Genomic DNA, 20,173 nt, shown 5'->3' on the forward strand with positions numbered 1-20,173 from the left:
GTAGAAGATAACAACTCCGTACTTGCCAAAAACGGTTGAGTTCCCAGCTTTTTCTTTCTCCCAGTCCTACCACCTATGAATGCACTCACAGCAACTCAGCGTTCATCTTGCCACCTTCCACTTCTCCTGCATTTACCCCAATTGTCTCCCTCTCCAAACAAGTTTTTTAGGGTTTCATTTTTCACTGAAAATCGAACGTTTCTCTCTCTCTCTTTTGAACTCCTCTCATTTCAAACCCTCATTACTACGCTCTTGTTTTTCTTAGGATAATTATAAGGTTTTTGTAATCATTTCCTTCCTTTTTTTGTTTGTGTTTACCAAGCATTGCCTTTTTCTTTTGGTTGTTAAGAAAGTTAAAAGGAAAATGAGTAAGGGTTTTTGAGGGTTTAAGCTTTGTTTGGAACTCAAGAGAGCAGCTTTTCTTCACCTTTAATTTCTAGGAAAATAATAGTATTTCTATCAATATATGTTATGGTGTTTTTTTTTTCTAGTTACATACTTTGATGGGGTACAATGGAATAGTTTATGGATTTAATATATTTTACCTTTTGTGTTAAATTATCTTTTAACTATTTTAAAAGACTAGTCTTTGATTTAGCTGAGGTTTTGTTTGGTTGTTAATTTTGTTGTTTACTTCTTGATTATGGAAGCGAAAAGCAGAAAGTGCAATTAGATGCAAAAGTAACTAATATTTTTAGACTGTTAGAAAAATATATTTATTTTTTCTGAATGACACAACAGGTGATTTTACTTTGTATATAAGAGATGAATTTGTGCTATTTTGACTATTTTCTCATATTTAATCAAGCTAAAAAACTAGCACTAATGGCGCCTTAATGTTCAAGTTGCAGCTACAATCTTATTTTTTTATGTAGTTAAATGTATTTTTAATGAAGTTAATGCAGTTTTTTTCTTTGTCTTTTTCCCAGATAAGTATAATGGCATCATCTGACGAAGAAGGTGAGATTTTTCCAGATATTCATGTCTCGGAATATGACTTCGTCGATCAAAATGGTGCACCAATTTCATTTGCTGTTTTGCCTCTCCAATGGAGTGAAAATGAGGTCATAGATGACCTTAAAACCCAAGTTTTCATACACGGAGACGCTGACAATGGGCTTCAGAAGATTTACAAGCAAGTTGTTGCATGGAAATTTGAGCTATCCTATGTGCTGCCTGAAATTTTCGTGCTTTCCAAGAACAAGAGATGGATAACACTCCAAAAGCCTAGGAAGAGTTTCCAAAGTACGGTTAGGACAATCCTGATCACCATTCATTGGATGCATTTCATGAAAAAGAACACAGAGGTATCAGCAAAATCTGTATGGAACCACTTGCAAAAAGTCTTCAGGTCGCTCCTCTCTAAATGGTTCTGTTGTTCTCTTTGTGCGCACAAAGTTTTAATTTTGTTTTTTTTTTTAATTTTTAGCTAGTTATTTTCACAAAAGGTGGTTTGAAGTTGTGTGCAATTTTGTTCATATTAATATTTTTTTGGGTGACGTACAGCTTTTATGAGTTTGAACCTTCCGAGGGTGACCTCTTGTGTCACAAGCTATTAATTGGTGAAGCTGTGAAAAGGGATAAAAACTTGGCCAAGTCTCAGGTTCGTGCTACTATGGGCATATCTCTCTACTCATGTCACGACAATGATCTCTCATTAGGTTTATATACACAATTACACTCTAAATTAATCTGTATAAATTCATATATGCATGTAATAAGCACACACATGAATGAAAATCTCGTACTTGTCTTTTGAGTCATCAATTGGGTATATAGCTTAAGATTGAATATGGTAGTTCTTGGGCCTAAAGTTATGATTTTGACCAAAAAGAAATAAGCCTTTAGTTTCAAATTGCAAAATCTCATCAATTATCAGATCAGTTTCTCTCTCTCTCTCTCTGCTTTATTTTTTCCCTTTTATTGGCTACTTGTCTTGAATAGCTGTAACTTCTGAAACAAACATGATAATATTTGTCTAGGACATCATAACCTAAATATTTTTAGCCGTGTCAAGGACTAAGAGTTTCACTTTGTATGAACGGAAAGACCTCGGAAACATATTTAGTTGCTGTCAGTTCTGTGGCATCTATTTTAGCTGAGCTAAGGAATTTGTTTTTCCTGGTGAAATTTACCATTGATAGAAGTGTGGTTCAATATGCAATTCTATTACTCCAGTAATAGTTGCCATATAAATAAGATTTAGGATTCAATTCAAGTAGGATGAATAAAGCTGGTTCTTCTTTGGAATTTCTTATCTTGTTAGATAACTCACTTTTGGTGAGGCTAAGTTGCTACCTATAACCACCCAATCTTTGTTTACATTTTAAATGACAACTGCATTTTACACTTTGCCAACCAAAACTTGTTAGCAACTCTGAAACTATCTTTTTTCTTAACCAATTTAGCAAGTTACTTCTAACCTGATTGTATATTGTTATTCATATTAGTGGTCTTCCTGTATCTGCAGCCTCTGAAAGCATATGTAGAGTTGCCAGCATGCACAAATAATTTTAATCTGATTCGCGTGCTCTAATAAGTATGCATATGAACAACCTGATATATAGAAACTAATCAACAATTTATCTGGAGCAGAATGTGCTTAATTTTTTGGAGGTGCCTCAGACAAATATAACTTTTCATCAGGTCTGCCAACACGTTATCCTTACCTTGTGCACTATTTCTATTACAAGCATTTTCCCCTTTATTTTGAGTCTTGTATTTTTCCCTTTCCCCACTTTACCCTTTACATGCTAACAACCAGAACTTGTTAGCTACTCGAAACTATCTTTTTTCATAATCAATTTGCCAAGTTAATTGTAACATGATTGTATACTGTTATTCATATTAGAGGTCTGCCTGTATCTGCAGCCTCTGAAAGCACATATAGAGTTGCCAACATGCGCAAATAATGTCAATCTGATTCTCATGCTCTAATAAGTGTGTATGTGAGCAACCTGATACTTAGAAACTAATCAACAATTTATTTGGAACAGAATGTGCTTAATTTTTCGCAGGTGCCTCAGACCAATATAACTTTTCATCAGGTCTGCCAACACGTTATTCTTACCTTGTGCACTATCTCTGTTACATGCTTTTACCCTTTATTTTGAGTCTTGTATTTTTTTCTTTTCCCCACTTTACCCAAAGACTTGGGCATGATTTAACAGGATGTCCATACACCTAAGAAAAATAACTTTATAGTTGATGGAGATGTAGATGAGGATCATGATGATGATGATGTCATAGGTGAAGAATTTGATGGTGTAGGGAAGTCCATTTTTGATCCTGTCTGTGCAATTTGTGATAATGGTGGCAATGTTCTTTGGTATGCCCTAACTTTATGGTTCTGGAAATCTTTATGGTGAACATTTTTGTTTTTTGTTTTTTTGTTTTTTTAAGTTTTTCTGACCTCTAACTGGCTTCTTTTTAGTGGTGTATGTACACATCATTCATAGTTAGTAGCCGGTGGCTTTGTAGTTCCTTGAGAAGCTAGCAAATTTTTAGATTCACTTGGAATACCAGATGGCTTATTTAAATGTAAATCAAAACACTTCTTTTATAAGATTTTGGGTTGGTAGTAGAATTTGAACCAATAGATCAGCCCTTTTGATCTAAAATAGTGTTGAAAGCAAGGAGAATACTGGAAAATTCTAGAAAGAAAGGCATGATCTGACTGATGTTCATCACTAGCTTTGATAGGTGATAATTCATAGACAACCAAATATTTTGGTTTTATTATGAAGATGAAAAGTATAGATTGACTTTTAAGTCATGAAGATGTAAGGTATGTCTAAATTATATGCATATTTTCATGAAATTATAGAGTACATTTTTTTTCAGTACAAAGAGTAATGAACATTTAATTTATTAGGCAAGTTTTTTTAATTTATTTCTTTTACAAGTTTCCTTCCATTGTAATCCCAAATTTATTTGTTGAGGAAATTCCTTTCATTTGCATTTAATGTTGATGGAACATTAAAATTTGCTTCTTACAAATTGATGGATAATGGCTTCCAAGTGAAAAATGTTATTTCTGATCTTGAGCTGGACTTTCATCTCGTTTTGAAGATCACTGAAACTGAGGTTCAAAAGCCAGAAAACAATAAGAGAGACTCATTCATGTGCTTGCAGTTTGTCTATTGGTTGTTTAGATGGCTTCCGCTATTTGATGTGCCATGTTGTCAGTGCACGAGTAACAGCTTGAGCAATTTTTTTCTTATTATAATGTGTCATATTTTTTTCTAGTTAATAATCTTAGAAAACATTAATTTTCCTAGGTTTGTCTTTTGTTGAGGTTCACATGTGAGTTTGATTGTCCAACATTGGATAGTTTTGGAATGTAAAAGAGGCATATATACATGGAAGACCCAAGAAACCAATAACTAAGGCTTTTAGATTCAAGTGGTACCTAACATGTTTACATGGGTCCTTTTGGTATCAAGATCTGCTTCTCTTCCACTGTTGTTGCTTGCTGATGTATTGATTTTTTAATTTACTTTGGTTTTTTTTGTTTGGTTGGTTTTGATATAGTTGTGAAGGAAGGTGCCTGAGGTCATTTCACCCAACAAAAGCTGATGGGATTGATTCTTTCTGTGACTCTCTTGGCTTTGTCAATAATGCTCAAGTTGATGTATGAATATCTTTGTTTTCATAAATTATGTGATTTGCAGGTTCCTTTGCTCCAATTTCTAGTTACTTATATATTATTGCCATGCTTCGTATGTCTGTAGGCTGTTCTGTCCTTCTTGTGCAAAAATTGTCTATATAAGCAGCATCAGTGTTATGCTTGTGGTGAACTAGGCTCCTCCAACAATTCTTCTGGTCAAGAGGTAAGTTAGTGAGCTTTGGGAACCAAAAGATTGTTACAACATTATTTAAAAGTCTTGCTCTTGGATTACCCCGGACCTTTTGTTGTTTTCACCATTGACTACTTCGTATTTCATATACTACATTTCTGTAGTTACGTTTGATCATTGCAATCGTATGCTTAGTGGATTCTTTTGTCTAATTAAACCATTTTACCACCATCCACTCTGCAATCATTTTAAAGTAGATATTTATGTGTGTTAATAACTGCAGTTTTAATTTGGACTATCATCAATCAATTTTTTTTGGGGTTTTCTTCAAGGTTTTTGCATGTATATCTGCAACCTGTGGGCATTTTTATCATCCAAAATGTGTTGCAAAATTGCTGCATGCTGACAATGAAGCTGAAGCAGAAACACTTAAAGAGAAAATTGCTTCAGGGCATGCATTTACCTGTCCTATCCATAAATGCTTTGCTTGTAAGCAAAGTGAAGATGTAGAGGTTCATGATTTGCAGTTTGCTGTATGTAGGCGTTGCCCTAAGGTGTACCACAGGAAATGTTTACCCAAGTACACACTCTCTAGCAACTTTTTGTAGTTTTCTGGAACCTCTTCTATCAAGACTTGATGCCTACAAAGGAAGGTTGACATATGTGATGCTTTTGTTTGTCTTCAGGAATATTTGCTTTGAATATAACATGTGTAAAAATATTTTGCCAAGGGCGTGGGATGGTCTCTTGCCATACAACAGGATTCTAATATACTGCATGTAAGGTTATTTTTTTTTCTTTTAGTTTTTCCGATAACTTGTTACCCAACTTATGGATTATTTATCAATGGCCTTATTGCTTCTAAATCTGCTGACAAGGGAGCATAAGATCATCAGAGAGCTTGGGACTCCAAGCAGAGACCACTTGGTATTTCCTGATGTTAAAGTCAAAGAAAAGAAACACAACCTGGCGCTGCTATCTTATAGAGGAAAGAATTTGGCCTCAAAGAGAAGTGAGGTTTATGAAGATTTTGCAACAAGTAGAAATCTTTTGAAGAAGCCAAAGCTGGTTCCAAAGGCCTATGGTGTTATTCAAGCTGGTGTTTCTAGTAAAAGAACTGAGAAACATCATTCCGGACAAGAATTTTCTTCTTTGAACAAACCAAATACATGTATCACTGGTAGAAAGTTCTTGAAGCAGGATTCCAGCTCTGACTTTGATAGGTCTCTTGCAAGAGAGAAAGACAAGCTATCCTGTCCAAAAGGTAACTTGAAGGTGAAGTTGCAATTCCATGCAAGTATGTCCAAGCAGGCAAATGAAACTGGCTGTAAAATCAAGAATACCAATCAAAATATGCCTGTGATGAAGAAAGCGGAAAGCACAAGGCCTTTAATTGATGCAGAAATAGAGGATGGGTAATTTTCTCGCTTTATAATCTGAACCATAGTCTTCATTTTTTCACCCAAAAATTCATGATGCTGACATCATTTCTGGTTTTGGATTCACATTTTTCTGTGTTAACAGAATTTTGGCTCTAATGAAAGATGCTGATTCTTCATTTAATGCTGAAGAATTCATGAAAAGACATCAGCAATTTTCCACTGCAGATGCAGGTGGCTTTAGGAATGTAGTGGACAAGACCATTACATGGGGTAGGGTGGAAGCCTCAGTGAGGGTATATCTTACTAACTTCTTGTTAAGTGTGGCTGATAAAGTAGTCTGAAATAGCTAGATTCTTTTTCTTGACATTCCTGTAAATTTGTCACCATTGTAATAGGCTGTTAGAACTGCCTTACAGAAGTTAGAAGCAGGGGATTCTCTTGAGGATGCAAAAACTGTTTGCGGTCCTGAGGTTCTCAAGCAGATATTCAAGTGGAAGGTTTTAAGCCATTTTTTCTGTAGTTTTAGCTATTTGTGTTTAGGGCTTGCACTTTCAATTTAACTTTGATGCTGGAAACTTTGGGTTGCTTATTTTCATGTTAGGATTTTATAGGTGCTTGCTTCTTGAATTGTAAAGAACTTCAATCTCTGTTCCAAGTGGTCAGATTGAATAGTTTTTCTAGCATGGACTCAAGACTTTGTTCCTTTATCATGTGATGCATCTTTGGTTGTCTGGCACATATCTACGACTGAACATTCCAAGCAAAATGGTAAAGAGAAAAGCAGTCTGATGCTGAGAGCTGTGGGTTTTACTATCTGTATATGATAATTAAGTTTACTTTTAATATAAATGAATAACTTGGTTACTCACATGCCTAATTGGTTAATTTAACATCCCTTGAATAATTTCTTGTCAGGACTTCTACAAGTCCTTTCAAATAACTTGTTTGTGTTGACAAAAATTCTGACCATTTATAGGAAGAATCCTTGTGGTTTTGAGATGCTTATATATTTTAGCAAGCTATGTGCTAAGTGTATGCTGTGAATACGTTCACTTACAAAATGTCTAAACATTGTGGATAATGCTTGTATTAGATTTACCAAAAAAAGACCTTTTTGCCAAGCTAAATGCTTATCTGTTACATTTTATAGGAGAATCTTGCTGTCTATCTTGGACCTTTTCTCCATGGAATGCGGTATACATCTTTTGGTCGCCATTTCACAAAAGTGGAGAAGCTTAAAGAGGTATTAATGCTTATCTTTCTGCTTATTTCTAAGCAATTGAAGTAGATTTAGAGTTGACTTTCTTCTAAGAAATTCACTCATTGTTAGAATGTATGTTGCCTACTAATTAAAGTTCCGGTCACATTTTTTCCAAAACCCTGAAGAAAACAACACAAAACAGTCGGACTTATAAGTAGTCGAAGCTTACTTGAAGACTTAAATTGTACTGATGAATAAATGTGGCATTGAGTTGATGAAGTTCTTAGAGACTAATCACAAATACAATATGATAGGAAAGTAAGTGTTGTTGCTGTTTTTTGTCTCTCCCATGATTTTATAGTTATCATACTGATTTTACAAGGCCCTTTATACTTAAAGTTAAAGGTGCAATTTAACGTTTTCCCTTCCAACTGGAAAAGAGAAAAGTGGGAGAGTCCACGAACAATGATTGTAGTTCTATCAATGGCCTAGAGAATTAGTTCATTATAAATCTACTTCTGAATGTTTTCACTTACATTTATTATATAAATGTATTGTAGTTCAGTGCTGCACTTGCTCCATGAATATCTAAATGTTTGGTTGATATATAGCATTGAGCTAATAGCACTTGCTTATTCTGCAGGTAGTTGGTAGGCTCCATTGGTATGTGCAAGATGGTGACACTGTAAGACTATTCTTCTCCTTTTTGCTTTAGTTCACTTTAAGAAATTTCTTCATCATCGCATGTAATGTATGATGTTCTAGTGAAAAAGCATAAGATAATGGGTACATATGCACTGTGCTTAAAAGCTTAATAGAAAATTTAACTGTGATCTTGCACCTTGTATCTATAACAGTCAATGTGTATTGTTTTGCATGCTTCAACATGTTCACCTGAAGCAATTCATGGAATTATCCCATTGTTATGATTGTGCTTCATCTTTTCCCTTTAGTTTCAAAACTAGTTTAGAGCGGCAGGGATCTCAAAGTTCTTGAAGAGTTTGGAATATCTCTGCTCATAGGCATTCTGTAGTTTTAGAATACTTGGGGAGAATAATTTATGCTGGATTAAGTAATGTGTAACCATCGTCCACTGGAATCTGAAATTGGGAATGCAATGACTTTGATTAGAAATTCACTTGCGTATCTTCTGATTCACACTTGCCACTATTGGGAATTTGGCAACACATCTAAAGTCGGAAATAGAATAGTAATAGGTAAAAGATGCCACTGATTTGAAATTAAAAAAATTTCAGATTACCTGAATTGTCATTCCTTTAGCACAAGCTTAATTGGGATATATTTGACTGTCTTATGAATTGCTTAAGAAGCCTCATCCTGTTTCACTTATTTTTGTTGTTCTGTTGTTTCCCTCCACATGTTGACTTGGCATTGATTCTTCTTTCTAATTTCTAGATTTCCATTTGTATATATTATGTTTAATATCAATTAACATCATAGTCATCTTATTTACACATGAACCCTACATGAACAGATAGTGGACTTCTGCTGTGGTTCCAATGATTTCAGTTGTTTATTAAGAGAGAAGCTAGAGAAAGTGGGGAAGTCATGCTCATTCAAAAATTATGATCTTTTTCAGCCTAAGGTACTGTTAGTCTTTCTTTCATCTGAGGTCCTTTTGAAAAATGAATTGATACTGCTTCTTAGTATGTGTTGTTTGTTTTTTATAAATTTTGAAGGCTCAGTTGCAACTTGAATTTCATGATGGACTGTTTCTATTTAGCATTGTTTATCCATCTGATAAAAATATTCATGCTGCAGAAAAATATAAATTTCCTTGTCCTTTACGCAGGTGAATATCATTTTATTCTCAAACTAAGTTTGAAAATCTTTTTGATGAAAGGCAAACCAGTTTCCTTTTCTCTATCTCCAATTTGTCAATCATATATATTGTTTTTCCAGTTTCTTTTTCTGTTTGCACCAATCTTTTTGCCTTTACTGGGAAAATGTGCTTCTGTAAAGAATTTAGCAGAAATTATAGCTCTTTGAAGTGTTCAATGTCAAGTAAGGTTCTCATGTCAAGCCAAAAGGGTTGAATTAAAAACATAAGGTCTCGATAAATTCCTTCTATGTGTAATATATTTTTCTTTAAGAATTGTTTCTCTTTGTTATACAGATTGACCTATAATTTTTATTTTATTTCAAAATATTTTATCAACAATCGTTGAACGCCTATTGCTTCATTTGTGTTGGTTTATAAGCAATATAACGAAACCTCACATTTCCCAAAATATTAACTGGAGATCTCTAATGTGAATGAGTTGTTACTCTATCATCTAAACCAAAGGATTTCAAGCATTAACACCCTGTAACATTTCTCATATTACTGTAGTAATTGTAGTTTTACTAGTTTGTAATTTTTTGTACTCACAGTAGTTGAATACACCCTTATTTTTAGCATATATTTTCATCTACTGCATTAGTAATGAGCACTATGCCATCAATATGGGCCATTTTGCAATGCAGTTGTTACTATCATTGTTAACTCTAAACGGAAAGGTGGGAGTTCAGATGAATGGTATGAAATAAACTACAGAACTCCTGATATGGTCTGATTGTAAAGGATTCTGATGATGTAGGACAAGCTGTAAATTGAATGGTAAAATTTTAACTTATGGAAATGGTTGCATTGCAACAGTGTGAATGATGCCTGCTTTGAGTTGCCTCCCAGTTTCTGCAAGAACGATGACTAAGATATGTGCTGGGTTGAGCATTTCTTGTGGTCACCCATTGGCTTCTTACAATGGTGCCTGTTTCGAATATCAAACAGATTTATCTGATCATTCAGGACATATTTTCTTAAATGCCAAATTTTTTACCTTGATGTTATTTAATCATCATTAATTTGTGTTGTTTTACTTCCATTTATGTTAACATCTGAAAGAGTTAAAAGCTTACCTGGTTATTGCTATCCAATTTTCTTCTCTTTCTCTTTTCTGTTTTCTTCTCTAGTACTGCCAGGGTATGTCATTTAAGGGTTCACTGATCCGTCTTTTTGGCAGAATGATTTTAATTTTGAAAAGAGAGATTGGATGAGCGTTAACTTGGACGAATTACCTGATGGTTCTAAACTGGTAAGAAACTTAAAAGACTTAAACAACTCGGCGAGATTTTCAAGAACCAAAACTGATATGCATGAGCTTCACTTCTCTCTTTCTCTCTTTGACATTCCTGTTTCGAGTAGATTATGGGGCTTAACCCTCCTTTTGGGGTCAAAGCATCTCGTGCTAACAAGTTCATTAACAAGGCTCTTAAGTTCAAACCAAAGCTTATTATTCTTATTGTTCCGAAGGAAACCAGAAGGTTAGGGCTTCTCCTATATCATTTATTATTTCAAATGTAATCATAAGGTAATGTTGCTCTTTCTCTCCCTCTTTGTTGCTTTTGTCTTTTAACAGACTTGATGAAACAGAAGCATATGATTTGATTTGGGAGGATGACAGAGTTCTATCTGGCAAGGTTAATAAAATTTATCGTTACCTTGATGCTACTTGTCACTGAAGTTGGATGTAAATGAACTTATTACATGGCTTATTATGCATTTGCTTCTTTGCAGTCATTTTACCTGCCAGGGTCAGTTGACGTACATGACAGGCAGTTGGAGCAATGGAATGTGAAGGCACCACCGCTTTATCTTTGGAGTCGCAATGATTGGACGGGCTGGCACAGGGCAATAGCACAAGAGCATGGTCATGCGTATGCATATAAATATAATGGGGAAGAAGAGATGGTAGGAAATGAAGAAGAAGATGGATATAATTATCTTATGGAGGAGACACATGATTGCTATGGTGACTTCTCCAAAGACGTTAACGCGTGTGGAGGTATTTCTAGCATATTTGACGGTGTTCCTGAAGTGAAGGATGGATTTGAATCTGAAGGAAGTATCCATGGAAAGCACATGGAAGGCCACTTTCCTGTTTAATATTTTCGCTGTACAAACAACATATCAAATGGTTTAAATGTAACACTACGCTGTAAAGAGTAATGCATATTGTTATCTATTTAAAGTATTTTAAAACTTGGAACAAAATGGCTTTTGTTTCAGGAAGTCAAAAAGCGAGAATGAATCATGAAATGGTGAAAAACTCTACTGAGTTTTGCTCTTTGGTGTTTTCATGGGACAATAACTACTCTTTTTAAACTTTACCCAAGATCGGATCCTCCAGTTTGAGTAATAAACTTGATAGTTTATTCTTTAATGAAACTTTTTTTTTAAAAAAAAAAATTATTCTTTAATAAAGCATGTTAGGGCCGTGCTTCAAATTAACAAATTTCTTTTCATCTCCCCTACCATTACATAAATTTTTAATTTCTTTTGAGACTTGGAAATCAATTCTTGGAACTATTGTTTTCATATATCACAATTTACAAACAAGAGGTGACAAGATAAATTCAAACTCGAAAACTTGTAAAATTTTGTTCGACTTAAAGATTTGAACTTGAAACAATTGAATCCACAATGAGAAAAAGAATTTGAAAACAATATAATTTGAAAAGAATTCGAGGTGATTCGAATCCGAAATCAAATGATCCGACCTTGTCTATTCATTGATCAAATTAAGTGAGAAAAATAGGTGATGTAAAGTGATTATTTGTTTTAGATATTGACAAAATTAGTTCGACCAAGTTGATGAGGTGACATTGAATTTTACTGATTCAATTGTCAACTTGGTTGATCTCGTATTCGGCTCAGAATCGAATAATCCCAATAAATAAGGTCTCCGATCTTTATTTTTGGTTGCTTGAAACCCAAGAAGTTGTTCCCTCTTCAAAACTTGAATCAAATTGAGGTACTAATGTTTTTAATTAAGCTTACCATCAAAATTAGTGAAACCAAATACTCACATTTTAAAGTATTTTCACAGTTCCTTTAAGAAGTTTGATGTGTTACACAGCAAGGATTGATTTCCAAGAGATGCTGACATTCTATTGGAGAATTTCTTCTCCCTTGCTCCATACTTGTGACAAGCAAAGCAAGGAAAATACTTCCTCGTTTTCTTTACTAGGAATAGTAGGCAATGGAGCTGCTTGCAATCATTTTTAAATTTTTTAATAGAGAAGGAAAAACAGGTCAGAAACTGTTTTAAAGTAGCCCTGGAGCTGGAAACATTCCGAGGAAGCAGCCAATGGCCATTAAAATCAATGGGCCGGGAAAATTCAACAGTTCCCTGATTGATTTTGCAAAGTAACTTGAGCTGCGTAGATGCTATGGGTTCAAAATTTACATTTTATCACCCACAACATCCTGGAAAACAACAGAGAGACTCTCTTTGCCTGCTCCTTGAGACACACAATAAATAAGGCATTCAATTCATATTCTTCTACATTAAGGGCAACAGTTCCATATTTTGATGTACAACTTGGTCTTCTCAAACCAATTGTTGCTTGTCATCATCCGTTCTCAGAGAGTTTAGTCTTCTCAATCTCTGATCAAGCTCTTTCATTACTGCCGGTTCTTGCTTTTTCCTTTCCTTTGATATTGTGTTCGTTGTCATAAAACCAATCTTATCAAATGCAACCTGTAGAGATACAGTTCAGGTCACCTTTCAAAGTTTGTGGTGGAAGAATTATTCAGATTCATACACCAAGTCCATACTCTTGAACCAAACCAGACCAAGGAGGCAAGAATGGGGCTAACTAAGGGATGTGGTGGCAACAAGGAAATCAAATCTACCATGTTCAAATCTTTTCTCTCCTAAGTTACAGAAATCTTCATTCCATGTGATAATTTATTTCTTTCTTAAAAGAAAAAACAAAATATTATTGATTCAAATTATCTTTATAATCCATATGCCAATTCCTTGAAATGCCTAGATAAAACAAATTTAAATGAACTGTTATCCAATTTTATGTCCGGAACTAGGTCTCTTACTCTTTGATTCGTTTCTCTGCAGAAAGTGAGGAAACAGGCATGCAAAGTTATACAAGAGAAGAAAAAAGGAGGGACAAATGATGACTTGTCTTACCGTCAATAACTCATCAGGATCAAAAAGATGATGAGTATGTTTCTGTAATATGTTAATAACGTCACCAACCTGATGTGTTAGAAGCAACTCCTCTTCCTTCATCTGCACAAGCAAATTCAAGCTTCAATTACCTCTGGTGGTATTGTTTTAACAACCAGGCGAATTTAAGAACAAGCATTGAAGAAATTTTCCAACTTGACCAGGAATGTGAAGAGCCAAATGGCAATGACATTTGCACCTTAAATATAGCCAAAGCTACATGAAAAAGAACCTTTGCCCCCTCATAGAAAAGGACATCCCACACCCGCAGAGTTGTCTGGACAAATAGCCCAACGAAAAGAAAAATAAAATAGTCAGAAAGCAACCTCATATAAAATTGACACCATCTACAAAGAGAAAATGAAAGATGCCAGCAGGAGGGAGGTGCTAACAAAGTATTGTTCAAACCTCTGAAGGCAAGCTTTTAGAAAAGAGGCACAGGAACCACTCAGTAGCAACAAGGGAGACATCAAACTCCAATGCTTCCAAATGAGCAGCAATCCTGCAATTTTGTTTCTCCATTTTTTAATAAGATAAACCCTGGCTATAACATATAACTAAAACAGTTTAATTTATTAAACAAGAAAGAAAGAAAGATAAGACAGTTTAATTCTCAAACGAATACCTTGGGCACTTCTTAGCAAGCAAATCTTTAAAAACCCTTTGCTCAACATGGCATCCAGATAAGTTATTTGTGTAACAGTCATTAACTAAAACATTTTCAAGGAGGACAGCAAGCATCCAAAATGCATCTTCCTCTGTTTTCATAACAAGCAATAACAGTGCTGCAACATAATTTAAGCCCTACACGAAGAACACATTTTTTCTTTAATAAAAATAGAATTAGACAAAAAATTAAAAAAGGTGATTAGTCAAAAAATCAAAGAAAGAAGTACTAGCAGTTGAAGTCAGCAATATTAGGGACATTTATTTCAGTGACTTGAACAAATTATCCATGAGGGGAAATGTACCTCAATTTGTACTTTCTATTTAATTGATATCATAAAAAATAAAAGGGAATAAGGAAAAAGAAGAAACGAATCACAGCATGCACTAAAAATCCACATAGTTCAGCACACGTTATATATCTCATGTTAGATGTTAAATATTCCACGTCAAATTGGATACAAATGATTAGTAACCAAATGTAATCAAAGAAACCTGTGAAGTTATCAAATTTGATTAGGGTTCAAGCTTAAGTCACTATAAATAAAGAGAAATACTAAGGAAATAGACAGAACCACAGAAATGGAAAAGTTTTATTTTCCTCTTAAGTCAGTTATGGCAGCTAGACATAAAATGCAAAAGCAAGATTTACTTATCAAGCTTAAATAAATAACAACTTTGGCTATGCTAAACTGTGAAACCATTCTAGCTTTGTTGCCAAAATCAAATGCAGAATTTTTATAGAATAAGGCATTCTTCACTTTGTTGAAACCATAAAATAAGAGTATTGCCTTGTAACATGTTAACTATCATCATAGATTGAAAAATACAAACTAATACATGCATAATTGAACCCAAGACCCGCTCACAGAAAAGGAAGAGAAATCCTTAAGGGGAAAAACAACTAGTAAATGGCATCTTTTACACAATAAATAAAGAAGTGACATGTGTACTTGTATAATATATAACGTTTTATTCCCATGTTACTAAAGAGGCTGATAAAAAATTCTGCAAGACACGCACAAGTGTTGATGAACTCACCTGACAGTAGCCTACATCAGAATCACGAAAAGAATACCCCACAAGCACACGTCGGAGAGCAGCATGGCCCTCTGGAGTGTCCAACCATGGGTGACCAGGGAAGGTTCGCGGAAGGTCCTGCGGGTATATATGAGGAAGGTTCAAGCCAAATCGCATAATTTAACAGAAATAAGCACGAAAACTAGAATAGAAACTACAACTCAACACACAGTAACTTAAATTTTAATTGCTCATCTACTTAACTCTATGCTCAAACATCAGAACTCTAGTTTATAACCAATCAACATTGGTGTCAGATCTTCACATTCATGGAATTTTCACAAGTACTTTATCAAAGACATATTGTCAATTCTTCTGTTTTGGTTTCAAAAGGTTCAAATCGGCAGAGCACAACCTTGCCTGCACAAATCTAAGGAGAAAAGTTCACATGCTCTAGGCTGAAAGAAATGAGCATGATAAAACTACCCTTCTGTTGAGGTTGTATTGAAATTTTGGGTCTGGGTCCTCAGAGCACTGAGAGCTTCACCCCCAAGATATTACCAAGTGCATTGGGTAAATCTTTGATCTTTGTCCAGGCATAACTCCATGTCTCCATTCATAAACTACTCATTAACTTATATGCAATTGCTGCTGAAAAACAAGGAAAACTGAAATTGCTAAAATACTTCCAACACAGATCTTCAAATTTAATAAAACATTTACAACCATTGATATAACTTCCAATTCTGCATTATCAACAGTATATGTTTTCAATTCCAACCTCTTGAGATTTCATTACAAAAGAAACCCTTTTGTCAACGGAAGAAAACCTTTTGATGGGGTGATTACTCAAACAGGAGTACTTCTTTTAAGTTCGTCAATAGAAAAGAATATTAGGTGAATTATATCTCAAAACCCCAACATTAACCTAAGAAATCATCCTTGCATTCGGGTCCATTGTCAGAAATATACTTTCAATTCCAAATTCATTGTTCAAAATTAACCAAACCTCTAGAAAAAGCCCAGAGAAAGATCAGGTTAAAAAAACCAACAGTCTAAACAAAGATCCAAATAAAAATTAGAGAGCAGAAAAAAGAACCACCAAAAGTTCAATCAAGCAAATGCACAACGCCCCCAATGCAGCAACTTACATGATCAATCTGCCTTGTAGCAGCTGTAACCTTACCCTCTACCGCCTTTGTCAAATCATTATAATAGCTTTCAGGCACCGTAGACTTCTTCTTGGCGGCACCCGAAAGCGAAAACCAAACCTTCGGCCTAAGCACAGGGGGAATACCTTTCCTAATAAGCTTCTTCAGTGTAATAGAATTAGCCAAAGCTGACAATTTGAGCGAAGATTTCAACACAATTCCTTCAGATATTGAAGAAACCTGTTGCTGCAGATACCAATTAGCCCCTTTGCTTGCTTCAAGTGCCCACCAAACACGCCCTTGTTCCCTTACCTTTTCTCTGACCTCATTCAACACGTTAACATCATCCACATTGCCTTCTACTGTGAACCCATAAAGGTCTTGGAATTTAACTGTCAGATTTGCTCTTCTTGCATGGATGCTTGGCCTCAAGATTGGAAATTGTGCTTGCAATTCCAAGGCAAGGTCCCTTTTGCTTTGGGTACCAAACATTTTCTTTTCTTCTTTGATAGATCAAGAGAAAGGAAGAAATGGGTTACAAGGACTTTGTCCAAAAAGAGAAAAAGCTACAAGCTTGGAACCATGAAATGGTCAATTTTTTGAAGTTTGCAAGCTTAGAAATTAGAAGAAAGGCTGAGTCTTGAATAGGAGTTTTATTTAAAGAAATTGATGAGAGGAAGAGTTACAAACAAGATAGAAGGAAAAAGCTACCACATTCACATTTGGATATGGCCATGAAAGTCCCTCCTCTCACTCTCTTTTTTTTTTTAATATTATAATGAAAAATGGAATTATTTTCCAAAACAACGTAAAGAAAAAAGAAAGAAAGAAGAAAAGCCAAGCCGAGATAACAGAGTCTTTTGTTCTGCAGGTTAGAGAGATAAAAGCAAAACGAAATTTTCCTAAAAAAAGGAGGTGGAATTGTTTTCTTAATAATTTCAAAGAAATGGATGACTGAAAGAAAAGAAAAGAAGTTACGAGGATACAGAAGATACCAAATCAACTGTTGGGTAAAAATCAAAGGTTGAAAAATACGTAGAAAAACAGATAACAATATATTACGTGATCTGAGGTCTTTCTCATCACTCAAAAATACCCAAACTGCTAAGGGAAGGAAATTAAAAAACAAATGGAGTTTTGTTCCTTTGGTATATTTTTTAATATCTTTTTTCCAACAAAAATAAATATAATTATTGGCACGTTATAAGGCTTGAGAAAGAGAGAGAGAGACAGAGACAGAGAAAGAGACGTTGATCAGCGTTGGTAGGGCATGCTGCGGTTGGTAGGTTTTAGCATTGAAAATCAATCCAACTATTTCTTTTCATGTGGACTGCAATGCCCCTTGGTTTGCTGCCCTGTTTTTCCCTGCTATTTGAAATGTTTCCATTTCTTTGTTTTTCCTTCTTTAATTTGAGGGAATCTTTTCTTCCCCATAAAAGAAAACTGTTTGAAAATCAACTCTTATTTTATCATCCAATATTAAGGTTATGGGTATTCAATCTCACTTAAACTGAACTCAAATACACGACTACCACCAAATTTCTACACAAATTAAGGAATTAAATATCAATATCGGTATTGGTTATGGAGGGACATAAAATTGACCAAATTTTATGATAGGTTTGATATAAAGCAGCGATAATTTAATATATATCTTAATTAAATTTAATTTTCATTATATTTGAAATTAATTTTTATTTTTTAATTTAATATGCCTACAATTTAGAAATATAATGCACAAACACTTTAAACCAAGTTGACCATTTTCCCTCAAAGTGATTTAATTAAATTAAAATTATTATCTATACATAAGATAAATTTATTATATGAATTTATAATTATGATTAAAAATTTATAATCAACAAAAATTATTCAAAATAATAATTTAGATATATAGTCAAAGAAGATGTCTTTTTCCATCAAAAGTTGTACGTATCCATGGTTTTATATGTACTAATATCTCTTGTGACATTCAATTGTTTTAATCTATTTTTAAATAATAACTATATACAAATACAAACGTTTTCAAAGTATAAATAATTATAAATTTCATAATATTAATCAAGAACTACTTCATTTTTAATAGAAGTCATTTAATGCAATTAGAATTTTTGTATGTTCACAAATTAGACAAATCTTATTATTATTTGTGATAAAGATATTTAAAAGGATAATCTACAAATATAATGAATAAGTTTTACATCAATTAAAAATATTACTAACATCCATACTTTTATATAAATTAGTTTATTTGTCATGTGTTTTGCACATGAATACTTGTTCAATTTTTTCTTTATTTATTTTAAATGATAGTTATGCATATAAGTACAAATGTTTTTGTGATAGAAAATTTGGAATATAAATAAATGAAATTTTGTAATATTAATTTATAAATTATTCAATACTATTAGAATTAAGAAATTATTTTTTCAATGAAAGTTATTCAATGTAATTAAATTTCTTATTTATAAATAAGATAAATCTGATTAATATTTATAACAAAAAATTTAAATTGATAATTTTAAAATATAATGCACAAAAATATCCATTTTTATCAACAAAAATTTTACCAATATTCAATACTTATATATACACACACACACATACACTCACAAACAAGTGTTTGTTGTCACGTACATTGCACATATATTTATATTTTTATTTATTTTTAAATAATAATCATATATGAATACAAATATTTACTAAGATTATTTAAAAATATAATGAGCAAAGAATTTTAAATCAAGTGAATTAAATTTCAATGAAAGTGATTCAATAAAATTAGAATTGTATTTTTATATCTGATATTAATTTATTATTATAATTAAAATTATATAATCAATAAAAATTATTTAATATGATAATATAAAAATATAATGAAAAAATACGATCATTTCCATCGTCAAAATTTTTTTTAACATCTTACATTTTAGATTGTCGATTTATACGTATAAATATTGATTGATTTAATAGATAGGTAAGACTTGTTTTGTTTTTTTTCAAAATGAAAAACAAAGGAGGGGCAGTGTTGGTATGCAAAAGATGTGGACGCGTTTTGATGAAGAAATATGTTGTAACTGGACAGTGGGCAGCCGAAAGGACATGAATGTAATTGACGCCTAAGGACACACTGTGAGGCTGTGACCCACAAAAAATGATTGCCCGAAAGTTGTGGCGAGCTGGCAAAAGCTGTGGGCCCCCAACACACACCTCTAAGCGCTCGAAAATGGAAAATCTCACGTGCCACTTTGTCTCGACCTAACAGTGTCGAAACTCATGTACTAAAGACAACGTGTCCGAACGAGGGCTGCACTTGTTTTTCCTATGCCACAAAAAACAGAAAATATCCCAAAGTATGTTCAGGTTTATGTCTGCCAGACACTAAATTTGTAGGCAGCTTCGTTAAACGTTGGCGGGGATATCGGGTAAAAATTAATTTTATAAATAAATTCAAGCATTCAATTGCAGGCTTTGCGGTCTTCTCTCTACTGGACAATTGGATACCTTGTGCACGGAGCTTGGGGTTTTGGCCATCGTCATGAAATCTACGTGAAAATTGTGGGTCCCGTTTTTGAACGACTGAATGTTTATTAACAGGAAAGTCTAATGTTGATTGCATTTCTTTTTCAAAGTGAACCAACATCTGATTTGGTATCGTGTCTTGCATTTTATTTTCAATTGCAGATTTGAAGCCAAGTTGTTATTCATTTGTTTACATGTAAAATTATTTGTAATTCAACGAAGGTATATGAGTTTAGATAATCGTCATCTTTTTCCTCTCCAATTGCTACGCCAATAGTTGGTGTCTATATATATTATTAATTAGGTAAGGGAGGAAGCGGTATATATAGGGGAATGACTGGAAAGATGGTGTAAAAATGTAAAATAGAGATAAGAGCAACGAATTCACTTTAATGCTGCTAAC

The 20,173-nt window shown here is 33.7% G+C and overlaps 2 protein-coding genes across 7 annotated transcripts; one reads left to right on the forward strand and one right to left on the reverse strand.

Moving 5' to 3' along the window:
- LOC18612394 (protein ENHANCED DOWNY MILDEW 2) lies at positions 22-11,509 on the forward strand. 6 transcript variants are annotated; one of them, XM_018119102.1, is made up of 20 exons: positions 22-277; positions 930-1,351; positions 1,507-1,603; positions 2,596-2,646; positions 2,997-3,047; positions 3,171-3,328; positions 4,534-4,633; positions 4,734-4,832; positions 5,132-5,379; positions 5,486-5,578; positions 5,678-6,214; positions 6,324-6,474; positions 6,577-6,678; positions 7,332-7,424; positions 8,026-8,067; positions 8,878-8,988; positions 10,406-10,477; positions 10,588-10,706; positions 10,802-10,862; positions 10,960-11,509. In XM_018119102.1, exons 2-20 carry the CDS (start codon positions 939-941, stop codon positions 11,326-11,328), a joined length of 2,967 nt encoding a protein of 988 aa, XP_017974591.1. In that variant the 5' UTR covers positions 22-277; positions 930-938; the 3' UTR covers positions 11,329-11,509. The 6 variants fall into 6 exon arrangements, with proteins under 6 accessions (XP_017974591.1, XP_017974581.1, XP_017974597.1 ...); XM_018119092.1 differs by lacking the exon at positions 22-277 and having other exon boundaries at positions 665-1,351; XM_018119108.1 differs by lacking the exon at positions 22-277 and having other exon boundaries at positions 665-1,351; positions 7,332-7,401; positions 8,060-8,067.
- On the reverse strand, positions 12,464-17,160 carry LOC18612395 (TBC1 domain family member 2B). Its single transcript, XM_007049175.2, has 7 exons — positions 16,249-17,160; positions 15,119-15,235; positions 14,037-14,215; positions 13,820-13,913; positions 13,611-13,688; positions 13,373-13,474; positions 12,464-12,925 (listed from the first exon to the last, which is right to left on the reverse strand). Exons 1-7 carry the CDS (start codon positions 16,738-16,740, stop codon positions 12,776-12,778), a joined length of 1,212 nt encoding a protein of 403 aa, XP_007049237.1. The 5' UTR covers positions 16,741-17,160; the 3' UTR covers positions 12,464-12,775.

Source organism: Theobroma cacao, chromosome 1, assembly GCF_000208745.1.
Source record: "Theobroma cacao cultivar B97-61/B2 chromosome 1, Criollo_cocoa_genome_V2, whole genome shotgun sequence".
NCBI classification, from domain to species: domain Eukaryota; kingdom Viridiplantae; phylum Streptophyta; class Magnoliopsida; order Malvales; family Malvaceae; genus Theobroma; species Theobroma cacao.

What these genes read in the sequence shown, in the direction of transcription:
- LOC18612394 (XM_018119092.1), top strand. Translation starts at nt 891, where the DNA reads ATGAAGTTAATGCAGTTTTTTTCTTTGTCTTTTTCCCAGATAAGTATA. An exon ending in CACTTGCAAAAAGTCTTCAG is followed by an intron (nt 1,352 to 1,506) that starts GTCGCTCCTCTC and finishes GGTGACGTACAG; the next exon opens with CTTTTATGAGTTTGAACCTT. An exon ending in AATGGTGGCAATGTTCTTTG is followed by an intron (nt 3,329 to 4,533) that starts GTATGCCCTAAC and finishes GTTTTGATATAG; the next exon opens with TTGTGAAGGAAGGTGCCTGA.
- LOC18612395 (XM_007049175.2), bottom strand. Translation starts at nt 16,740, where the DNA reads ATGTTTGGTACCCAAAGCAAAAGGGACCTTGCCTTGGAATTGCAAGCA. An exon ending in CTACAAGGCAGATTGATCAT is followed by an intron (nt 15,236 to 16,248) that starts GTAAGTTGCTGC and finishes ATATACCCGCAG; the next exon opens with GACCTTCCGCGAACCTTCCC. An exon ending in CTAAAAGCTTGCCTTCAGAG is followed by an intron (nt 13,689 to 13,819) that starts GTTTGAACAATA and finishes CTATTTGTCCAG; the next exon opens with ACAACTCTGCGGGTGTGGGA.